This window comes from Primulina eburnea, chromosome 10 (genome assembly GCF_022965805.1).
Source record: "Primulina eburnea isolate SZY01 chromosome 10, ASM2296580v1, whole genome shotgun sequence".
Classification (NCBI taxonomy): Eukaryota; Viridiplantae; Streptophyta; class Magnoliopsida; order Lamiales; family Gesneriaceae; genus Primulina; species Primulina eburnea.
The window spans coordinates 12,389,818-12,414,583 of NC_133110.1; the positions used below are offsets into that span (position 1 = coordinate 12,389,818).

Here is a 24,766-nt window from a genome sequence, read left to right on the forward strand (position 1 = left end):
TACAGAGTAGATCAACTGGTACTAGGATTGCTGCCAAGATCTATATAAGTCCAGGAGGTCTTGGGTTCTAATCTTAGGGAGGTAAAAGCTCCAGTGCCTGGGCTGGAGAAGTTCTATGAGTAATGGGTAATGGGATAACCGTGAGGGGACTTAAGCCCAATCAGGAACAGCCCACGTGAATTACAAAAAAAGGCGTCTTTTTTTTGTAACGATCATGGGCCATTAGGCTGAACCAACAAAGGCCTCCATACCCACGCACCACTACTGGTCATGGGTCGTTAGGATGGTCCAGCATGGGTCTCGGCCCATGCCCATGCACCGCCACTCATAGATTATCCCACTCCTGGAAAGTGGTTTCTTTCGCCTTCTCCAACACTCGAACCCAGGACCTCCAGGCTTAAGTACCTAGATTCCTAAGTGTTGGTACCAGTTGATCTACTAGCTTAACTGGAACCAAAACTTAGGAATCTAGGTACTTAAGCTTGGAGGTCCTAGGTTCGAGTGTTGGGGAAGGCGAAAGAAACCACTTTCCAGGAGTGGGATATTCTATGAGTGGCGGTGCATGGGCATGGGCCGAGGCCCATGCTGGACCATCCTAACGACCCATGACCAGTAGTGGTGTGTGGGTATGGGCCGAGGCCTTTTTTGGTTCAGCCTAATGGCCCATGATCGTTACAAAAACCGTCGCTATTATAGCCACGATTTTTATTAAAACCGTCGCCTATTAAATTTAGTGACAATTTACTAACACCCGTCGCTATATTAGCGACGATTTTTCATCAATCGTCGCTAATATTGCGACAATTCCACAAACCGTCGCCCATGTGCGACGGTCTTGTATTCTACCGTCGCTATGTTAGCGATCGTTTTCAATCAACCGTCGCTTAATTTTAAAGACGATGAGTTTTATCGAAACAGTCGCTATAGAGCGACAGTTTAAATAAACCGTCGCTTAATTTGATAAGCAACGGTTCATAAAGCGACTGTTCAAGCTAAATAGAGCGACGGATTTTACGAAACCGTCGCTAAATATAGCGACGGGTTTTTAAAACCGTCGTTTTCATTAAGCGACGGTTTATACAAAACCGTCGTTAATAAGAAATCGTCGCAAAAATAGCGACGGTCTTCTTCCAAAGAACCGTCGCTATAAGCGACGGGAGTTGAAAACCCGTCGCTTCTAGAATGCGACGCAGCCTCCGGTGACGGATCGCAAAACCGTCGTTAAAACCGTCACCTCACCCTTTTCATTATCTCTACTATTTTATTAAGGATGAGATGCATTTACTAACTGCCTCTGCGGACACCATTTTTTTATTTACTTTTTTGCCCGTTTATCCTTTTGCTTCATTTCAAATAAATTTCTCTCTCAAAATATCCAACAAACCACCTACTCTGCACGATTCACTATGATTTACCCTCACAAATCTTCTCTCTCTGCACGCTTCTCTCTCCAAATTATCTCGGATCTTCACAAATCTTCTCTCTCGGATCTTCACAAATCTTCTCTATCGAAATTTATTGGATCGTGATGGACCAAATTCACGATCTCCTCCAACATATATTCGGTTGAGGCCTCGACGATCCGAACACCACATCCATTGCATTTGATCTCCACCCTCATGTCTGCCGATTGAAATTCAATTTCCCGGCCAAGAAATCAAAAGGGTCCTCTGGTAAGTACACAACAGTGTTCTTTTGCAATTTCTGGAGATTGTCTCGATCCATCGATTAAAGAGGTAATCTTTTGCACTCGTGACGGGTTCGTCCATTGTGTATTTCATATACAAAACTCACTAAATAGAGAAACATAGAGATTTGTATCGTTGATTGTTGAGTTCAATAGTTGTGATTGTCGCGTGGGAAAGGCGCACATCTCCATTCGTCTTCGCGATCGTTTTCCGATGTAAGCGTTTAACGCGTTAGGCTAGAAGAGTTTGATTTGATGTGTTACTCTTCTTTTTCTTTTGCTATATACCTTTCAAACCTCCTCCTGCACATTTGATATATGGCATTATAATCATGTTCAGAAATAGGATGAAGTAAAGCTTATAATAAAAAACATTCTTTAAGATAGGAATGTTTGTCTTATATTCATAATCAGTTATTTGGTTGTCATTGAAATCAATAGCATGTGTTTGGGATGTGGATCTATATTTAAAATTTTTAATGACTGGGATCATTTACTGTGAAAATGCCGCACTTCACATTTGTCTAAATATTGATATATAAATGTTCAAGGGGAAGATCCAGCAAATGAGTCTATGGAGAAGATGTACATGTTGACCCGAAAGAGCTATAACTTCTTTTATTCTCATTTTAGAATTGTTTTAATAATTTTTCTACAATTTTTTCGCATACTTTAAATATTGGATTGTCCTTACAAATTTGGTAATGCACCTGGGATGAGTAAAGCTCTTTGTCATTCAGTATCTGATGCTGAAGGAATATTCAAATTTAAATCGATACCATGTGGTACGTTTCTATTTTTCTGCATTCTATTTAAAATTACTCCAGGATCAATAATTATTGTAGCTCATTAATACTTATTGATCCACAGTTTTTAAGCTCTCCAGAATACCATCACCATTCCCTACATGTATAGATCATTAGCTATATTTATTTGGACATGACTTATTTCACATGGGGCTGGACAACCATTTGCCATTATTCAAATGCTATCTGTTTATAGTTGATAAATATCAACTTTTGTATGGATGATGTTCAAAGTAATTTTTTACCCCTTCATGTATGTCTACCGATGAATAACTGGAAATATAAAAGAAATTGCCAATAAAATATGTCTTAGCTATGATCCTCTATCTTATATCTTTTTTCTTTTTGTCTTGAAAACAAATGATGCAACAAGTTGAAGCTCTGGAAAGTGAGTTTGGGAGTGAAATTGAGCTTCTGGCAAAAGTTGATCACCGAAATATAGTCAAGCTACTTGGCTATGTTGAAAAAGGGAATTAACGATTGATTATCACAGAATATGTGCCAAATGGTACACTTAGAGAACATCTTGATGGTAAAGCTTTTTAGATCCTACAATGTCGCCAATATTCCTTTTAAAGTTACAGAAATATGATGCAGTTTTTGTGCTAATATTTACTTGGTAGTTCTTAAAGGAGGGAATATCTTGGATTTTAATCAGCGGCTTGAAATTTTGATTGATGTTGCTCACGACTTGACATATCTCCATTTGTATTCTGGTAACAACCATTTCTACATGGTGTGTTGCCTTTCGGAACCTCCTTATATATTTGAAAAAGCAAATGAAACGTATTATCTGGTTAATTATTGCTTACTTTAATGTAGATAAACAAATTATCCTCGGTCATAAATGATTACAACAATTAATTTTTTTTAAATTAACGATTTCTTGAGTTTGTATTCTAATTTCTTCCAACAAGATAAGATATTCATCTCTTTGCCTATTTTGGATTATTTTTGTGCCTCCATTTAAATTGTTTGAAACAAGATAAATGTATTCTGGTGTATGGTCAGAAAAAAATTTATAGGAACACTTTCATTTATTGATAATTATTATTTTTTAATCACCATTGTTTTAAATTGACTTGCACATGTGCACTTTTGATTTTTTTTTACCTTTTTTGTCCTCCTATCTTCTGATTTTTTTCTTAATCAATTTATAGGTTAAATCACGGATAATTTTATATCTTATTTCAATGGTTTAATTTCAATTCTTAGTTCCTTTTACCAAATGTGTACATCTCTTCAGAATTTTAATCTAACTAACTAATGATTTCTAAAGTTGTGGTATCTCTACTATTCTCTACTATTTTATTAAAGGTGAGAGGCTCATAAAAACTGGTCCTGCGGACACCAATTTTTTTTGACCCTTTTGCCCTTTTGTTTTACCTAAATAATATTTTTCTCTCTCAAAATCACTCCACAATCTCCCCCAAAACCGTTCCACACACCTATTCTGCAGGATTCTCTCAGATATGGTTGTTTTACCTTCATAAATCTTGCTTCCCTCTTTCAAATTGCTTTTCTGCTAAATAAGTTTTTCCAGTAAATGAAGATGTGACGCTTGGAGTATTTGAAGAAGATGATCGAGTATACTGGTATGATTTCTCTGCAAATAAGGCTTGACCATTTTTTCTCTTTACTCTTAAACAGAGGATTTAATTTTAGTGAAAACCAAGACGAATTTAGTATGCTTTCCTTACACATTTTAAATTTTTGGAGGAGAGTTGACTGTCTTTATTGTGTTCTAGGGATAGTCTTATTTTCATATCGTATATTTGATTGAATCTATATGTGTGCGCCTTCTCATTAATAACTTATTGAAAATGTGTTTTTATGTTTAGTGTACAAGTGAAGCCGATCTCTTGATTATTTGTGTACAAATATTATGATTATTGCTACGTTAAATTCTACCTTCAACGAGGATAGGCTTATAAATCAACTTCTTCCCAAAACAGGTTCCGTCCTCGAGGATCGCAATATTTGGCTAGATGGGCATTGCCTCGCCTTTATGATATAGATGCATTGTCAAGGATAGTCGAGCCTTCTCTAAAGGGTGCTTATTCATCTAAATCTCTCTCGAATTGCTTATATAATCACGTTATGTATTCAGGTACATCTCCCATTTCCTTTTCTTATATTCCATGGATTGTTTTTGAGTTATATTATTTTATAATGGGGACTCGAGAAAGAAAATTATTGGTCCAATTATACTTTTCCTCATGTCATCGAATTCATTATTAGGACTTGATGTCTAAATTAAGCAGCCTTTTAAAATCGGAGATGCCAGGATGCTGATCCAAATGACCTAGCAAACTCGGGATTGTATTGATTGACGTTTGATACTTATTGAAAATTTAGGGTTAAGTTCCAGCAGGTGATACCAATCCAAGTGCATACCTCAAATTTACTCTAGGCCTGAAATAACGAAAGAGACCTCGAATTTACTCTAGGCCTGAAATAACGAATTTGCACACTGGGCTCTAGATTCCAAATCTTTCACAAAAGATAAGGACTCAAAATTTTTACTCTCAAAATATTTGTTTGTTATTTACATCGTTATTACTATTTGATTTGGTTTTTTTAATTTCTATATATTCATTTTTTATTAGACCATGAAGGAAACAAACCTTTTCTCTTCGGAAGAGAGATGGTAAAAACCCACCTTTATTGTTTGACTTTAACGAAGTTGAACTACATGTATTCATTGTGTTTGTTGGTATACATTTTCTGTAGGCTTAGTTGCTATAGTTGCATCAACTCCCAGAAGAATATTTGGCTACAATACTTTTTTAAAAAATTGATGGAATATGTTATTATCCTTATTTTTAAAATTCAGACAAATTCATATACAAACAAATTTAGATAGAGTCTTTTAAAATTCATGATACAAAATGCTTACATATAGGTGCATTTTGATGATTTCAAATACATTTTTTTTACAATTTCAAATAATTAACATAAAATCAACACATGTGATATACAACACATAAAATCATGTTGAGTTTGATTGAGGTATTGTTACAGATGCGTTCATGTTATTAATTGTATTTTTTTTTTCCAGTTTTTTTCTAGGATTCTATATGAATAGCTTGATGTATGTTATTTTAAAAAAAATTAGATGGTGGGTCTCCTACTTTGTTGTGACAGATGTGATAAACATTTATGGTTAAATCCTGGAAATGTGCTTATGAAGCAGCAGATGGCTAAGAGGCAGCAGAAAAAAGAGCTTTTTAGCCGAACTTTCACTCCGTCTTTCCCAATGTTCCTTCGACAGTACATGCAAGTCACATTTAGTCCAAATTAAAATTCTTACATTTAAAATCTTCTTTTCCTCATAATATCTTAAGCACATTTCCAGGAGTACCCGCAATTTCTCTTGCGCATAGGTGATGGATTACAACATATTGTGCATTTATGGTTATTAATAATTTTTCAGTGTTTTAAATTTTATTTTGTGTGCAAAACTATAGATCATGGAGTTTAGCATATAATTCGTGTAATTTTCTGTCCTTTTATTTTTACTTTTTCGGTTTTTTTATGGCTTCAAGTCTTTGCATGTGATTCGGGGTGGTTTTGCGAATAAGTTTCATAAAATTATTACTATGATTTTAGCATGGTTTCATGAGTTTACCATATAATTCGTGTAATTTTTTGTCCTTTTATTTTTATGTTACGGGTTTTTTATGGCTTGAAGGCTTTCGATGTAACATGTTTTTGGTAATCTTGATGACATTGATTGCTAATGCATATTTTAAATGTACTAATTTTTTTATTTAGACTAAATATTTAAAATTTTAAAACATATATGACGTAAAAGTATAATATTATGTTCAACAAAATAATATATAGTATTATGATCATATAATATTTGAGAATTATTGTATTTTGGAATGTAAAATCACGAAATTGGTATTTTCAATGAAAAAAAATATATGTTTTCATTTTTTTTGTTATGTTGTAATTATTCTATTCATTTTTAAATTTCGTTTTCATGTTTATAAATTGTTTATGTTTTTAATATTTTAATACGTTTTAAAATTTCAATATATGATGTATGGATTATTATTATGGTTTGCTAATTTATTACTGCTGAAATTCTTATGATCCTTTAACACTCAAATATATTTATGTGTTTTATACTATTGCTTTGCACATATCCAATTTGTGGTTGTTGATCATGTGATATATAATAGGTTTCTGAACAGAGAGTTAATCAAGGATTTGTGAAGTTCAAGTTTGAAGTTTGAAATGTAACTATCATACTGGTTAGCGTTTATACGTAATTATAATTTAGATTATGGAATATGTTTATACAATGAGTTAATTTTTACTCTTTGCTCAGTAATATATCGATGTAAGGATGACATACATGTTTTTTGTGAATCTATTATTTTATTTCTTGAATTATTGAAACTTATATCGAGATCAATATTTAATAGTTGCCTTTTAAATATCGTAACAGATTTAAATACTATTTAGCTTCAATGTCTTCTCCTCCTACATGGGTTACTACTCTTACCAATCGCAATGACAATGAAAGACGTCAATTAAACATAGCGCGACGATGAGCACAAAGACAATTAATGACACAAGATCAACGACAAGCAAATCTATCCCATCGTCGGTCAAACTACCAAAGACATATAAATAGAAGTGCACATGCTACATATTCTAATGAATCCAACTTTGAAATGTCAGATGTTACTACACATTTGAATGGTATATTATATAAAATATGTACTACTTCCTTTTTATCATTCATTATTTTCCATTTTTTAACATTTATATTATTATTTCTGATTTTTATTTTATTATTCTACTACACGCGTATAAGCTCTTATAAATTTTTCAGTTCCCACGACAACAATTTGGCTATGACTACCACAACACATGCAATTATAGAAACTTCTTCAAATGAAGGTGGTAGTTTTCATTTTCATTGTTTGAAGTTGAACGATTTTAAACATTTCTTTTATATGATATGCAAGCCAATTTTTGATACTACATCCACATGTAATAATTAAATATTTGATATTCACTTTTAATGCCAGGTATTTACCGCATCTACGGTTGGCCAAATGTGTAATATACAGACATTACCTTATCAAACAATGACATCAAATTTTGTGCAAGGGAATACTAGCACATGTCAACGTTTAATTGATTTAAATCATCAAGGTAATCTACTAATTTAAATACAACATTGATCTAATATGTATAATTTATTTTCTTGAATATATTCATGATACAAAATATTTCGTTGACATGGTGTTGTAAAGCTCATTATTGTTTAATATATTATACTCATATATTCATGACACACGCAACGCGTGTGCCTCGGTGGCTAGTCTAAATAATAATTCCAAACTATAACAAAAGAATCATTAATATTTTCAATATCAATCTTCAAAGTTTAATCTAAAAATTAATGAAACTCTAATCAAATAATTGCATGCACATTGATATTAGTATTATTAAACATTAAGAGACCTGAAGTAATTAAATTTAATGTCATTATCTAATTTTTATGTAACAAAAATAAGCTCAAATAAATGATAAAATATTTTATTTTGTTTAATAAAAAATATCGCCAAAGCCTATTTTTATAAAATTTGTGGTTCGTCTATAATTATCATATGCTAATAAATATTTCTTTATGTTTATAAACCAAATTAATCTTTTAAAATATGATATCATATCTAACAATTTCATAAATTTGAAATAATAAAATACTATCATATTTAAGTAATTATTCTAGTTAATTATAAGAAAATCATATAAAAATTATTTCTAAATTTTTAAATATAATATCAAGATTTTGTTTTCTTTATTTCTGTGATATCATAATTTTGTGTTTTGTGTGTGTATTTGTATACTCAATCAGGAGTAGGTCTCTTGTGAGACGGTCTCACGAATCTTTATCTGTGAAACGGGTCAACCCTACCGATATTAACAATAAAAAATAATACTCTTACCATAAAAAGTAATATTTTTCATGGAAGATCCAAATAAGAGATCCATCTCACAAAATACGATTCGTGATATCGTCTCACATAAGTTTTTGCACTCAATCCGGAAGCCAATTTGCATGATTGAATTTTAGTTAAATTAGAATAATTTTTTTGCCACAATATAAAATACTTTTCATCAAATCAAGATTCTCTGCATTGATGTCTCCTTTAAACCCTAAGCCTTCACCGCTTTCCACAGGCGAGTCTTCTGTGCTTAATAATTATTTTGAATTTGGTGTAAATACGAAAGAAATCCGTTGTTTTTTTTCTGTACCAATAATATTCGCTGTTTCACGGTTAAATTATTTCAACTCAAGATTTTTGTTAGCCCTTTATGTTTTCTGTAGTGGTTTTTGCCTTTCTGAAGTGCGTAAATTGATTTTAAAGTTCTGTGAAGTTTTTTTGCTAGCATAAAGATGTCGTCTTTAAGGAATGCTATTCAAAGAAAAGCTCACAAGGAGCGCGCTCAGCCGTAAGTGTGATTATTTTTGGGGCATTTAATTTTTTTATTGCCCGTTTTGAAATATTTTGACGTATATTTCTGGTTCACTGAATTGATGATTTGTTGTGTGTACCAGGCATTTGAGAAGGAAATTTGGGCTGCTCGAAAAACATAAATATTATGTCATTCGTGCACGAGCCTATCACCAGAAGGAGCAGACTTTACTGGTAATTTCTACTACCCTGCGTCTTGTTGGTTTTGGTAGCATTTTATGAACGAAATTTGGCGAGTTCTTATTTTATGGTAAGTCGCTTCTGCGTGTTTATAACAGAAACTTAAGGAAAAAGCAGCATTGAGGAACCTAGATGAATTTTACTTCAAGATGATTAAAACAAAAACTGTTGGCGGAGTCCATAAACCTGAGTAAGCTGGAAAATTTTATTTTTATGAGGTTATCTGTTCTCTTTTGAGGATATTTATTTGAGTGTAATTTGAATATTAGCCGTTGAATGTGGATTTTGTAAAGGAACCAGGCTAATAAGTACACTAACGAAGAGCTGATGTTGATGAAGACCCAAGACATTGGATATATTTTGCAGAAGCTTCAAACTGAAAAAAGGTTTTATTTTAGAGTTTCTGGTTTTTCGGGTCTCGGATTCTCGAGATATCTGTCATGCAGGTTCTTTATTCTGAAATTCAACTTTTTGAATGCAGAAAATTGAAAGACTTAATGGTATGCTGCATTCTCTTGACAATCAGTCATCATCCAAACATGTTTATTATGCCGACAACAGGTGAGTGATCAAGCCCTTTTTCTGCTGATTCTTGATAGTTTTCATACCCATTTTTTAGAGTAGTCAATTTCATGTTATAATAGTTATGTCACCACCAAAGTTTATTCTTTTCTCATTATTAGATATGGTCGCTTCTAATAGCTCAATTAATTTATTTCTTCAAAGTCATTTTATTCCCTTCTGCTTTAGAAAGAACGTCTAATATGTAATCTAGGCAATTAAGATAAAACTATCCTAAGGCCAATTTCAAAAGTTCAATGACCAAGTGTAAAGGCCCGAAATTCGTGCTTGAAAATTTGCTTAAAAATCTATAATTTTCTTTTTTAAATAATTAAATTGCCTCATTCATAAAATAGATCGATAAATAAAGGTTAATGTTCAAAATGGCAGCGGAAGAAATTAATGTTTGCAAAGTATCAATTTAAAATAATTCATCAACGGATAAAAACTGAGTTCGGAAAATAATAAATGCTAAAAATGAGGTCCTCGGGTTCCACTATTGCCGACTCAAGCTAGCTCACTAGTCCCCGCCCTCGGCCCCGACCTCATCAATACCTATAACAATCAAGTCTAGTGAGTCTAAAGACTCAGCATGCATATATCGTAAATAACAAGTAAATAAATAATAAAGTCGCATGCAAGTGAAAATATCTTGTAATGAGGTGTAACGTAAAATATCATTTCAATGGTAATTATAGTACGTGCATAACTGAACTGAAAATATCATGGTAAAAATGTTTGCTCCTTGGAGCCCTGTAATAAAAAAAACTTGTAATAGTTTTCTTAGTGAGATTATCGTCTACGCAAGTGGTCCCTGAACTGAACTGACCGGTAACTGGCGACCGGGGGAAACTGACCGGTAACTGACGACCGGACCGGTAACTGACGACCGAGAACTGAACGGACCGGTAACTGGTGACCGGATGAAATAATAATCCCATGATAGTAAAGTGACCAAAAGCAATATCGCATAAATCTCAAAATGAATATTTTGCTCGTGATATAATTAAATAACATCATTAAATATGAACAATTTCGATCTTCTTGCATTAAAGTCATGTACTTGCGATATTTAAAAATACATATATGGCTTGATTGAAGAGTGAAAGAAGTTATAAACATGCCTTGGTTTGTTTTGATAGAAAACAAACAAAATAACGACACGACACGACGGAAATGGAGTGCTCTTCACTTTCTCACTTTTTCTCTCTTAATTCCTTTAAACCAAGCATGCACCATAATTATTATAATAGCGTAAAAATCGTAAACATGATGCATGAACATTTAAAATATCATGATTTGTGCTCAGGACGCTGCAGGACAAAAAATCTCACCCCGGTTGCAAAATGACTATTTTGCCACTGGAAACCCGAAATTAGCGTTTCACCCCTAGACTTCTACAATTGACATGAATCTTATCAAACTCCTTAAAATGTCCCAAAACATTTTTAAAAGTGTTCTTATACGTAAACTCGAGCCCATACTATAATTTAATCGATTCGTTTTTTTTTAAACTTGGACCGGGGTCCAGGTTTTAATCCGAATCGACTCGAAACGCAACTAAATCTTTTCCAACTTTTCAACCCACCTTACAAACTTTAAAAAGATCCTAAAATTATCACCTCATAAACTCACGGCTGGAACTCCAGCACATCATTTGACACTAATCCCTCTCCACAAGCCACGTACCCTTTGCTCACCTCTCCAAATTCATGCCAACCCTCCTCCACCGAACCAGCTCTCAACCAATCACCTCTCGACTAATCTAAGCTCTCTCTTGGACGCAAACAACCCACGCACACACCCCCATGCACCAACCGTTTCACTCATGATCGCCCCACACTAAAATGAGCCACCCACGATTCATGCTCCTTCCCGTGATTGAACCATACCAGGGTGTACCAGCAGCCTTCAGACCTTTGCACAGCCACGGTTCGGACCCCATGTAACCTGGTTCAGACCTCGGATCGGTCTTCAAGCCATCGACTCCACCCCTACCTCCATATATGCACTAACCGAGCCTCCCTCCCAGAAATCCCTCTACTCGACCACTCCTTAGCAGCGTTCAACCACTCAACTAAACCCCAAGCCAAACATCTCGACACACCAGAAACTCTTAACCACACAAGGATCGTAGCCCTTTGCACCGAATTCAGAAAAACGTGAGTTTCAAAGCATGGAATGCAAAGATACATGCAAAAACCAAAACCAACCATGCACATACTTGGATCGAGAGTTTCACAAAACAAATACTCACATAACAGCATGTATATATCTTGTATGATGCATAAAGAAAATTGTACAAATGCGTGCCTTGATGTTATAGACGCGAGGGGATCGAAGAACGATTGCCGGAGATATTTTTTTCTTCAAGAAATGATCTTGGCCGATGGAACGGCCTTCAGCAGAAAATGGTGAAACCGATGGTGAATAATGATGAACAAGTGGGTGTCGGATTGTGGGGGGAAAGGTAGGGTTAGGTTTAGGTTAAAGAATGGTTTAGTGTTAATTAAATAGTAATCAAATGGCTAATGGGCCATAAATTGTTTAATTAAAAGCTTAAAAGAGTTTTAAGCCCAACGAGCTTAAAATTTGGCCCATTAAATCCAAATACAATCTCGAAAAATATTTTGTGTTGAAATGATTTTGAAAATATTAGCCGAACCATTAAAAAGTCTCCTGATTCCATAAAATTTGCGTATCGTTAAAAATTAAAATCCTGCGGGTAAAAATACCCAAAATTTCCCATTTTCGAAAAATACACTTAAAAATGCTTTAAATTAATTTACAAAAATAAATCGTCAAATAAAATAGTTTTTCCTGAAAATTCTCCGGTCTCCGATCCTCGTTCGAACGTGAAATGCATCTAGAAATCCTAATGCATGAATTTCATGAATTAAATCTTATCATGCATGAATTATGTATAAAACGCATAAAAATAATTAAACACAAATTAATGAAATAAACATGCATTTTATGCTTTAAAGGAATTTAATAAAATACCAAATAAATTTAATAATTTGCTTCATTTGGTTCACGTGGACTTTTCGGTTTTCGGTACATTACAATCTTCCCCCCCTTAATTGAATTTCGTCCCCGAAATTCGCTTATCCTTTATAATCAAAAATTTTAGATTCTTAATTCTAGTATCCCAATAATCCACGCTTCCGCTGCACTACTCTGATAAAATAAATGTTAAACCGTCCTTATGTCTCCTCAATCCTAATTATATTGCCTACTGAATCCTTGATTGCGAATTGCAACTTTAAAAGACTTATGGTGACTTAGTTTTATTCTACTATGTCCTCAAATTTCTGACTTTCTCGCAATTTATCATACTATAAATGGATATCCCAACTTATCGCACTTTACTTTTCTTATACAACACCCATAATGTCCAGCGTCCTATTACACTGGTATTTAGACAGTTCAACTTAGGAAACCTTAGCCTCAAAATTTACTGATCGACTTCTATCCTCGGTGATACACTTAAAATTTAAACTTTATCTCAACCACATAACAAAATTAGCCTAAGATACTTGAATCGAATATTTATCTTACGGAACCAAACTTACATAACTTAATTATTTACAAGTACACCCCAAATATTAAATTATTGCAAATCTTAAATTCGAGTAGTGATAATCCATAAAACCCAAAATATACAATCTCGATCTTCTACCTTAATAATAAAACCCTTCTAGTATAAAATACATTCTTAAACTATTCTCTTTCCAGTTACAATATAGTCGAGGCCTAAGACTCGGGATTTTCCTCATTGAACAAATGTCGCATTCTTAAGTATCATCATTACTTAATTAAAAATTAGCGTATAAAACTTAATAATTTATCTCATGGTAGCATTAGACTAACTTTAATAAATCAACTTCACTTATAACCCATAGAGTTCTAGAATCCCCATAACAAGCTTTTAGATTTCTTACTCGATAAAAATCTTAACATTCATTCATTGATAACTTATGTTGAACACAACTAATTTCTTTTTGTTTTTAATTCACCCAAAATTTCCGTATGAAAAAAATATCCCATAAATTTGAAATTCAAACTTACACAATCCAAGTAGTCTAAGATAACCTAATTCCAACACACATAATCCCTTATTCCCAAATTTCTTAATGACTTACAAAAATTCCTCAAGGTAAGGTGTCTACCTCAATTCTTATATGCGTCTATCAAGTAACCTACCTATCCATCATACCCGACTTTCTAGAAAGATTTAACCCCAACAAAGATATAATTTTAACTCTTAAGATCACGATTAAAACTTATGATACGTCGAACTTAATTTCTCAAAATTTTGTTAACTCAATATCTACTATTATAACTTAACTAACTGATCACTTTACCTTAAATTGTCGTCACTTTAAATTCGTAATTCGTCACAACATTATTTATCTAACGTTTAAATTTTCACGCCTAAGATTGATTCATCCTACAATGTCCTTGGTTACCATTCATTATAACATTATAACCCAAATATCTAAATATTCTATATTTCCTTCAAGACTAAATAACCGAAAAGTCCTATCCTTTAAACCGTTCAATTCCCACTTACTACTAAATAAGTTCTCAAATTTCTTAAAATTGTAAAATTAATTCTTACTTTCCTCGAACATCATCCAATTTTTCCCTAAATCTCGAAATTCCACAATTACCTGTGAGTCCTCAGTATTCCCAAATTCATTTTATAGATTTCCCGTATCATAAGGTTCAATAGCCTTAAGTTTATTAAACCCAAAATTAATTCCCATAACACGCCTTACATTTCTTAAAATCCCAAGTGTTCCTCACAAGTTCGCATTTACTCCTTAAAAATTTTGAAAATTGTAATCTGGCCCTACACTTCTCCAAATTTACATTTTGGCCCTACAACTCTTCGAAATTTGCATTATTGTTGTCCCCATAAAATTTTCCATATTTCCCTCATTGAACTTTTAAATTCCCGAACTCAAAAATTAAATCCCAAAATTTGGTAAATTCGAAAATAGTCCCTTAGAAATTTTTTTGTTTTGTACTTAGGTCCTCAAATTATTAGTTATCACAATCGGGTCCTTAAAATTCTTAATTCATGCAATTCAATCCTTAAATCCAACTAGATAGAGCATGCATCCTAAATAAATTCTCATAATTAATCTTACATTTTTATATATACTTAAAATTCTCAAATTGTACATTTTAACGATTGTCGTAGTCTTTGAATCGCTATTGCTTATATGAAATCCTCAAAAGTTCACTCGACTAGCAACCAAGAACCATCAATAATTTCTTAGAAATTCTCCAAGTCCCAAAGGCATTCATAATTTTCAAGATTAACTTATGACCCATAAGGAGGACATCTGACCAAAAATTAATATAGTCAAATCAATTTCAACTTCTCCTAAAGCCCAATATTTGGATTTTTAGACATTTACAATTCCAAACGTAACCAACATGCATAATTACATTATTTCTTTAAATTTAAATAAATACTGAATAATTAAAATCTAAACATAAAAAATTTCATGAAAACATGCTGATAAAATATTTCATGCTTTAAATAAAAGGCGTAAATGTAAAACTTACAGACCGAAGACGTGACTTCATGAGCTTCTCGTGGTCAGTAATAGTACAACCCTTTACAAGAAATAGGCTTTGATACCAACTGTAAAGGCCCGAAATTCGTTCTTGAAAATTTGCGGAAAAATTATAATTTTCTTTTTTAAATAATTAAATTGCCTCATTCATAAAATATACCGATAAATAAAGGTTAATGTTCAAAATGGCAGCGAAAGAAATTAATATTTGCAAAATATCAATTTAAAATAATTCATCAACAGATAAAAACTGAGTTCGGAAAATAATAAATGCTAAAAATGAGGTCCTCGGGTTCCACTACTACCGACCCAAGCTAGCTCACTGATCCCCGCCCTTGGCCCCGACCTCATCAGTACCTACAACAATCAAGTCTAGTGAGTCTAAAGACTCAGCATGCATATATCGTAAATAACAAGTAAATAATTAATAAAGTCGCATGCAAGTGAAAATATCCTGTAATGAGGTGTAACGTAAAATATCATTTCAATAGTAATTATAGTACGTGCATAACTGAACTAAAAATATCATGGTAAAAATGTTTGCTCCTTGGAGCCCTGTACTGAAATAACTTGTAATAGTTTACTTGGTGAGATTATGGTCTATGGAAGTTGTCCCTGAACTGAACTGACCGGTAACTGGCGACCGGGCCGTTAACTGACGACCGGGGGAAACTGACCGATAACTGGCGACCGGGTGAAACTAACCGGTAACTGACGATCGGACCGATAACTGACGACCGAGAACTGAACTTACCGGTAACTGGCGACCGGATGAAATAAGAATCCCAGGATAGTAAAGTGACCACAAGCAATATCGCATAAATCTCAAAATGAATATTTTGCTCGTGATATAATTAAATAACATCATTAAATATGAACAATTTCGATTTTCTTGCATTAAAATCATGTACTTGCGATATTTAAAAATACCTATATGGCTTGATTGAAGAGTGAAAGAATATATAAACATGCCTTGGTTTGTTTTGACAGAAAACAAACGAAATAACGACACGGCACGGCGGAGACAGAGTGCTCTTCACTTTTTCACTTTTTCTCTCTTAATTCCTTTAAACCAAGCATGCACCATAATTATTATAATAGAGTAAAAATCGTAAACGTGATGCATGAACATTTAAAATATCATGATTTGTGCTCAGGACGCTGTCAGGACCAAAAATCTCACCTCGGTTGCAAAATGATTATTTTGCCCCTAGAAACCCGAAAATTAGCGTTTCACCCCTAGACTTCTACAATTGACCCGAATCTTACCAAACTCCTTAAAATGTCCCAAAATATTTTTAAAAGTGTTCTTATACGTAAACTCGAGCCCATACTATAACTTAATCGATTCGTTTTTTTTAAAACTTGGACCGGGGTCCAAGTTTTAATCCGAATCGACTCAAAAACGCAACTAAATCTTTTCCAACTTTTGAACCCACCTTACAAACTTTAAAAAGATCCTAAAATTATCACCTCATCCTCATAAACCCGCGGCTGGAACTCCAGCACATCATTTGACACTAATCTCTCTCCACAAGCCACGTTTACCTTTTGCTCACCTCTCCAAATTCATGCCAACCCTCCTCCACCGAACCAGCCCTCAACCAATCACCTCTCGACTAATCTAAGCTCTCTCCTGGACGCAAACAACCCACGCAAACACCCCCATGCACCAACCCTTTCACTCATGATCGCCCCACACTAAAATGTGCCACCCACGGTTCATGCTCCTTCCCGTGATTGAACCATACCAAGGTGTACCAGCAGCCTTCAGACCTTTCCACAGCCACGGTTCAGACCCCATGTAACCTGGTTCAGACCTCGGATCGGTCTTCAAGCCATCGACTCCACCCCTACCTCCATATATGCACTAACCGAGCCTCCCTCCCAGAAATCCCTCTACTCGACCACTCCTTAGCAGCGTTCAACCACTCAACTAAACCCCAAGCCAAACATCTTGACACACCAGAAACTCTTAACCACACAAGGATCGTAGCCCTTTGCACCGAATTCAGAAAAACGTGAGTTTCAAAGCATGGAATGCAAAGATACATGCAAAAACCAAAACCAACCATGCACATACTTGGATCGAGAGTTTCACAAAACAAATACTCACTTAACAGCATGTATATATCGTGTATGATGAATAAATAAAATGGTATAAATGTGTGCCTTGATGTTATAGATGCGAGGGGATCGGAGAACGATTGCCGGAGATATTTTTTTCTTCAAGAAATGATCTTGGCCGATGGAACCTTCAGCAGAAAATGGTGAAACCGATGGAGAATAATGATGAACAAGTGGGTGTCGGCTGGTGGGGGGAAAGGTAGGGTTAGGTTTAGGTTAAAGAATGGTTTAGTGTTAATTAAATAGTAATCAAATGGCTAATGGGCCCTAAATTGTTTAATTAAAAGCTTAAAAGAGTTTTAAGCCCAACGAGCTTAAAAGTTGGCCCATTACATCCAAATACAATCTCGAAAAATATGTCATGTTGAAATGATTTTGAAAATATTAGCCGAACCATTAAAAAGTCTCCTGATTCGATAAAATTTGCGTACCGTTAAAAATTAAAATACTGCGGTTAAAAATACCCAAAATTTCTCATTTTCAAACAATACACTTAAAAATGCTTTAAATTAATTTACAAAATTAAATCGTGAAATAAAATAGTTTTTCCTGAAAATTCTCCGGTCTCCGATCCTCGTTCGAACTTGAAATGCATCTAGAAATCCTAATGCATGAATTTCATGAATTAAATCTTATCATGCATGAATTATGTATAAAATGCATAAAAATAATTAAACACAAATTAATGAAATAAACATGCATTTTATGCTTTAAAAGAATTTAATAAAATACCAAATAAATTTAATAATTTGCATCATGAGGTTCACGTGGACTTTTCGGTTTTCGTGACGTTACACCAAGGGGCAATGAGACTGTCTTCTCTGGAACTTCTTTTTGAATCACTTGAATTCCATGTTTACACTTGTGTGTCTACAAATGACAGGTTTTTTTTTTCATCCAAGATAGTGATTTGGTGGTAATGTACTGGTCACACAAATTATTAATGCATAAAATGGTGCAGGGCAAATATTGCTCAGTAGTATAGCATTTTGAGCTTAGTAGATATTTTTGTGTTTCATGAAGTATGTTGGCTGGCTGTTGATTCTCTTTCTAGGGAGGAGGCAAGAGAAGTACGCAAAAAAGTTTCAGAACAAGGGAACCCATCAGCTTTTAAAAGACTTGCCTAAAGTTATTTTGAGGTACTAAAAGCTATTTTTTTTTGTCAATTGCCTCCTACGAAATTGGATTTCCAGATTGATAACCTGTTTTTACTTGCCTCCCCACAATTAAGATCACTACCGAGTACCGAATTATATCATTACCGTCAATCCATAAGCTATATTGCAAAAACGAAGTGGACTACAAATTTTCCTTGACAATCAGAAATAATTTGCTTTAGTCTGCCTGTCCTCACAGCTCTTTCATTTGTCTCTTCACCACCCATACTTTACCCCCTTTAAGTTATCAATACCTCACTTGTTGATTGAATATAGTGATATTTGTCTCTTCATCAGAAATCGAATTGATGCACAAGTGCTAGAGCATTTAAACCCAACTGACGTTTCTTGTATCATGAACTACTATCTATCATATTCCCTAAAGGTTCTTGCTTGTTGGCAATCGTTGCTGCATTTTACAAAAATGACTTTTCTGTTTCTTGTAGAACATAACTTTATCGAATCAAATGGTTGGTTATCTGTCCGCCGTGCACAAATCCTTTTCCTTTTGATGAGTTTTTCTTTGGTTGATTTCCAAATTTATTTTCAGTCTCTCCTTGGCTTTAGGCCTTCATATTACTTTTGTTTCTCTTCTATATCGAGGAAGTTAGACTAGAATTTGTGGTTGAGAAGTTTAGTTTAATCGTGTATAGAAACACGGTCAACATGCAGGAAGACAGATTCTTCATATCGAGAGCTAGAGGCTAGAAAAAAACGGTTAAAATATCTAGAGAAAATATACACGGATATGTCTATGCAGAAAGAGTTACAGGTATCAATATTTCAGAGAGTACGTTATACGCTTCATTTTTTCCTTGTTTCGCTGTAGGGTAATCATTTTAATGCATCATTGGTGCAGAAAAGGGGTAAGAAACGCAAACTGCGTGTATATGAAATGGTTAGTCCCACTTCAAGCCCCATGTATAAATGGCGACAGGAAAGGAAACTTTGAATAGAGTACTTATATAACCAAGATTTCTTGAATGAGAACCTGAGGAGGGGACGTGCAACAATATCCTGTAGTCATCTGGGAAGCACAATTTTCGTAACTGTGTGGAAACTGCGTGATTTTTTAATCGGAACAACCGTAAACAATGAAACATAATTTTTCTGTGACTGATGTTGGAAAGAAAAGTATACTTCAATGTTTTCATAACCGGATCACCTTCATAACCGGACCGGTGATCGAATCGAAAAACACATGTTGAATTTATGGTGTGACTGAAAATTGTTATATTAAATAAAATAATAATATAATATTATAAATAATAAAAAAGATATAGTTACCGATATAGTGATATTTCATGCTTTTAATTTCCCAAAAATACTCTGCCATTAGAGCAGTCAGATCCATCAAATTTCACTGCGAAGAACTACAATAATGTGTGTAAAGTTTATAGCTTGTATTTTCATTGTCGAAATTCTTTTCCATAAAAATATAATAGAAAAAAGTGGGAAAATAGAGTGTTGTTTTGAATGTTTTTTATATATATATATATATATTTAGAAAACTAACATTTAAAAATATGTTCTATTTAGATATATGTGTAATAAAAGAGTTACTTTGGAGAGAGTTCAAACAAGTTTTATGGTTTATGCATAAGTTTTTAGGTTTGCAACCTTTTGCTATGACAAGCGAGCAAACTTGGGCCGCCACACATCGATTTGGTATTTAAAGAATTTGGTGGTGAACCCAAGTTGGTGATTTGTTGTTAAATTTGATCGTGAATTATTTAGTTATGGCCATATTGATAAGTTGTTTTTGATACTGGGCGAGAAAATTGAAGATAAGGCATTTCTAGATTTGATAAAAATGTTGTTTGAATGTAAGATAGTCAACATTGAATTGGGTGGGGTTTGTTTAGGCCTAAAGAATCTGCCTTGAGTTTTAATGGGTTTGATAAGGAAGTTCAAGAATTACTATTAAACACGAATAAAGAGATTCTTAAGTTCGTGGAAAATGATCTTGTATCGGCTGAAAGAGATTCAGACCATGTTTTTTTATAAGCCATTGAAGATTTATGATGTCCGATTATTGGATGAGATATTGATTGTTACTTCAGGAACAAAGATTGATGGCTTTAGAATTGAAGAATAGAGTAGTGAAGTTTTTAAAACGTGATTTGGATTTGAGAGTGGATAAACTTACAACTGTCATTGATAGTGCGGTTCACTACAAAAAAGCGGAAGGCGTAGCGACGATTTTATTAAAACCGTCGCTATTATAGCGACGGTGTTTCCTAAACCGTCGCCTATTAAATTTAGCGACAATTTACTAACACCCGTCGCTATAATAGCGACGGGTTTATTAAAATCGTCGCTATATTAGCGACGGTTTTTCATCAACCGTTGCTAATATTGCGACAATTCCACAAACCGTCGCCCATGTGCGACGGTCTTGTATTCTACTGTCGCTATATTAGCGATCGTTTTCAATCAACCGTCGCTTAATTCTAAAGACGACGGGTTTTATCAAAACAGTCGCTATAGAGCAACAATTTAAATAAAATGTCGCTTAATATGATAAGCAACTGTTTTCATAAAACCGTCGCTATATAGCGACGGTTCAAGCTAACCGTCGCAATAATAGTGACGGTTATGCATCAACATTGGAACTTTGCCGAAATGAGCCATGTCTGTTAAATATTTTTCAGAACAAGAATAACTCTGCTCTGATACCACTTGTTGAGGATCGGGTTGAGTTTAGAAGGGGGGTTGAATAAACTCAACGACAAACTTAATAAATTCTTCTTTTGATGTGCTAAAATCCTGTTAGAGATATTAGCAATTCTTTTTCAAGTTCAAAGATCAGCAGATCACAAGATAATGTGCGGAAAACGATCTGTTGGTTAGTGGGTGAAAAATGATAAAGCAGAAAAGCAGTAGATAGCACAAGGTTTTTTTCTGGAAGTTCGAAGATGAATCTTCTACGTCTCCCCTTCTTCTGTTTCCAGAAGGTATCACTAAAAGACTTTGGTGAATACAGTACAGCAGTTGTACACACCCACTTCAACAAGACTTACCCTTCGCCTATTGAAACTCTCAGCTTTACAACTCAACTTCTTGAATGATCTTAAGTTCTAGAAAAGACTCTTTTCCAGTTACAAATTCTTCTATCAATGAGTTGGTGAAATGAATAGCTTAAGAAGATATAACTGAGAATAGCTATCACAATATGATCTTGATGATCAAATGTATGCAATGAAGCGTGTGCTACTTTTTCAGTGTTGAGCTTTTTAGATAACTGAAAGTTCTAACAATGCTCGAATGATATTATTGATTCAGATTTTTTGTTTCAACACCGATACACTTGACAAAATCCTTCATCTCCATATATAGGCTCCATTTAACGTTCCAAAATCTGAACGGCTCTTTAAATTTTCAGTGGTTCAGCTTTATTGCTTAAAATGGACCCTGCAAAATACATTAAAAATAATCAGTCTCAGTTCATATAAAAAATGATAAACCATCTTAAATGTTCTCGTATAACATTTGATGGCATTTAATGAAGCAATAAATTCTAGTATCACGTTAATAGATCAACGGTAATATTTAGAGACTTTGAGATACGCAAGATTCTGTTAGTGTATATTTCGAATTTTGTATTCTTCTAGTTCTGGTTTTAGCTAAGAAATTATTTGTTTAAGCAGTACTTGATAAGTGCTGCTACTGGTTTTAGCGCGATCTAAGTGCTTCTGGTTTACATCTACTGGTTTTGTACTAACCCAACATCTACTGGTTTTTCTGTGAAGCCCTGAGAATCCTTACTTTGAAAATTTGCGGAAAATAATTTTTTTTTTTTTTAAAAGAACTTAAACGGCCTCATACATAAAATCACTGGTGAATCAAGTTCAATGTTTCCAATTATTGCAACGGAAGAAAAATAAAGTTGCCAACAATAACAATTTAAAATTTGTCCAATGACTGATAAAATTGTTAGCGGAAAAATAACAACTGTTGCGCTGAGGTCCTCGGGTGCCACTACTGCCGACCCAAGCTGGCTCACTGGTCCCCGTCCTCGGCCCTGGCCTCATCAGTACCTACAACAATCAAGTCTAGTGAGCCTAAAGACTCAGCATGCATATATCGCAGGTAACGAGTAAAATATGAAGTAAAATATGCATGGGATAAAATATCATGTCATGAGGTATACTGAAAATAATCTGTACTCATGCTGAAAATAATCTGTACTGAACAATTATAATACGTGCATAACTGGACTGATAATCACAGTAAAAATGTTTGCTCCTTGGAGCCCTGTACTGAAATAACTGGTAAAATTTTCGGTTGAGAATATGTTTTACGCCTGTGGCCACTGCACTAAGCTGAACTGATCGGTAACTGACTACCGGGGAGTCTGAAACTGAACTGAGCTGGCCTGTCACTGGCGACCGGGTGGTACCAAATTGAACTGAGCGGTCACTGGCGACCGTATAAAATAATACTCCCACATAGTGAATGAACCACAAACCATATCGCATAAATCTCAAAAATAATCATTTTCTGTTTTTCATGCACGTAATATAATTAAATGGCATAATGAAAAATCTGTATTATTTTATCAACTGGATTGGATCGGATAATCCCCCACGCTCGCTGCAACCTAACTGTGCCATGAAAATATGCAATAGCTTAAACTTGACCAACTATGCAATTTAGTTCAAAAGATGCGACAATTGCGTCTAACGAATTCTTATTTAATCATGACTCCGAACTAATGCGAACCAACACTGAACCACCGTAACGTCATGATTAAAATACGCTGAAAATAATGAAATAATGCTCCTAAAATTATGATGGTCGAAATCTAGGTGGAATGGAGGCCAAAACAAGAAACGCTCTTTCGAGAGTCAATTTGGCACATCGCACCGTAAATTCTCGTACGACTTCAAAAATGATCCGAATGACGAACGGTCAAAAACATGACCTTCCTAACTCAATGAGGCATTGTCCAGTCCAAGGCCATGGGCTAAAAGCCGGCCGAGAACTCGAACGAGCCTCTGAACTGACACAGCAACTTGCTGTAAAATTTTCCAGCAGCTGCGCAACTTGGCACATCGCACCGTAAATTCTCGTACGACTTCAAAAATTATCCGAATGACGAACGGTCAAAAACATGACCTTCCTAACTTGATTAGGCACTGTCCAGTCCAAGGCCATGGGCTAAATGCCGACCGAGAACTCAAACAATGCCTCTGAACAGCAGCATACTTGCTGTCAAAAAAATATACAGCAACTGCGCACTTGTTTTCCTTGTGTTGTTTTCGAGTCCGCCGGCCATCGGGGCTTACACCACCGACCAGAGACCCTTACCAACATCCCAAGGAAGGATTTGAACCATGGCTAACGGCACAAGACCAGCCACAATTCGCATCCCACCAGAAACGAGACTACACACCTAGCCGAAAAGGAAATCCTGCGCGCGTAGGTAGTTTGGCTTCGCTTGTCGTCTCGTGTCGTTCCAGTGGCCATTTCATTGACCATGGCACGATCCAGACATCCCGTGGTATGGTATGAACCGTGGCTATGGGCCAAAGGCCAACCAAGATTCACACCACACCAAAAAATCGAACACACACTAGCTGTCAAATGGAAGAGCCGAAATGGGGAGGGGCTGTTCTTGTTGTTTTCTGTAAAAACCGCTTAGCCATGGACCAAGCCACCAAAAGGGCAACTTAGTCACGTCTTAGACATGCTAGGGAAGCGATCTAACCATGGCTATAGGCCCTTGGGGCAGCCAGGATCAGATCCTTTCTCTTTGACATACAAACTGAAATTTTCGAAACACAAATGGGCATAAATGGGGAGTTGCTGTCATTTCGTTTTTCCAGCAAGCATGGGGCTTGTTTAATTGGACCAACATGGTCCTAATGCATCCTATTACATGTCTAGGAGTCGCCTTGGGAGCCTAGAGTCGAACCATAACCTGAAATCCACAACACGAAGCAAACCGTGAAGCTGCCCAAGAAAACCGAAAAATCTGCATGTTGGTTTTCTGAAAAATTCTTGAAACATTTCGGTTTTATCATGATGAAATCTGACCATGCACTTAGAAATACTGATAATATGACTTGATTGAGGTTTAGAAAAATTATATACATGCCTTGGATTCGTTTCGAAAGAAAACAAAAAGAACGAAGCGATACGG

At 34.8% G+C, this 24,766-nt stretch overlaps 1 protein-coding gene, 1 long non-coding RNA gene and 1 pseudogene across 9 annotated transcripts in view; 2 read left to right on the top strand and 1 right to left on the bottom strand.

Annotated features, from left to right (window-relative positions):
• LOC140803122 (uncharacterized) overlaps positions 1–12,136 on the bottom strand; it is a 68,821-nt gene extending 56,685 nt beyond the window's left edge. The window contains exon 1 of the long non-coding RNA XR_012111780.1: positions 12,044–12,136. This is a non-coding gene — a long non-coding RNA (uncharacterized lncRNA). The remainder of the gene's footprint in view (positions 1–12,043) is intronic.
• Positions 1,255–7,791, top strand: LOC140803113 (uncharacterized). 8 transcript variants are annotated; one of them, XR_012111771.1, is made up of 6 exons: positions 1,255–2,472; positions 4,037–4,088; positions 4,449–4,603; positions 6,687–6,743; positions 7,346–7,413; positions 7,545–7,789. XR_012111771.1 is itself a non-coding variant. In XM_073158812.1 (5 exons), the coding sequence occupies exons 1-4, from the start codon at positions 2,403–2,405 to the stop codon at positions 7,369–7,371; spliced, it is 303 nt and encodes a 100-aa protein (XP_073014913.1). In that variant the 5' UTR covers positions 1,255–2,402; the 3' UTR covers positions 7,372–7,413; positions 7,545–7,791. The 8 variants fall into 8 exon arrangements, 5 of the variants coding, with proteins under 5 accessions (XP_073014913.1, XP_073014917.1, XP_073014914.1 ...); XM_073158812.1 differs by lacking the exon at positions 6,687–6,743 and having other exon boundaries at positions 7,545–7,791; XR_012111773.1 differs by lacking the exons at positions 7,346–7,413; positions 7,545–7,789 and having other exon boundaries at positions 1,255–3,025; positions 6,687–6,911.
• Positions 8,921–24,766, top strand: part of LOC140803117 (probable U3 small nucleolar RNA-associated protein 11) — a 39,773-nt pseudogene continuing 23,927 nt past the window's right edge.

Bases quoted from the DNA above. Each gene is read 5' to 3' on its own strand.
- LOC140803113 (XM_073158812.1), top strand. From the start codon at position 2,403: ATGAGTAAAGCTCTTTGTCATTCAGTATCTGATGCTGAAGGAATATTC. The intron at 4,089-4,448 runs GTATGATTTCTC...TTCCCAAAACAG, and splicing joins GAAGATGATCGAGTATACTG to GTTCCGTCCTCGAGGATCGC. The intron at 4,604-7,345 runs GTACATCTCCCA...TAAATTTTTCAG, and splicing joins TAATCACGTTATGTATTCAG to TTCCCACGACAACAATTTGG.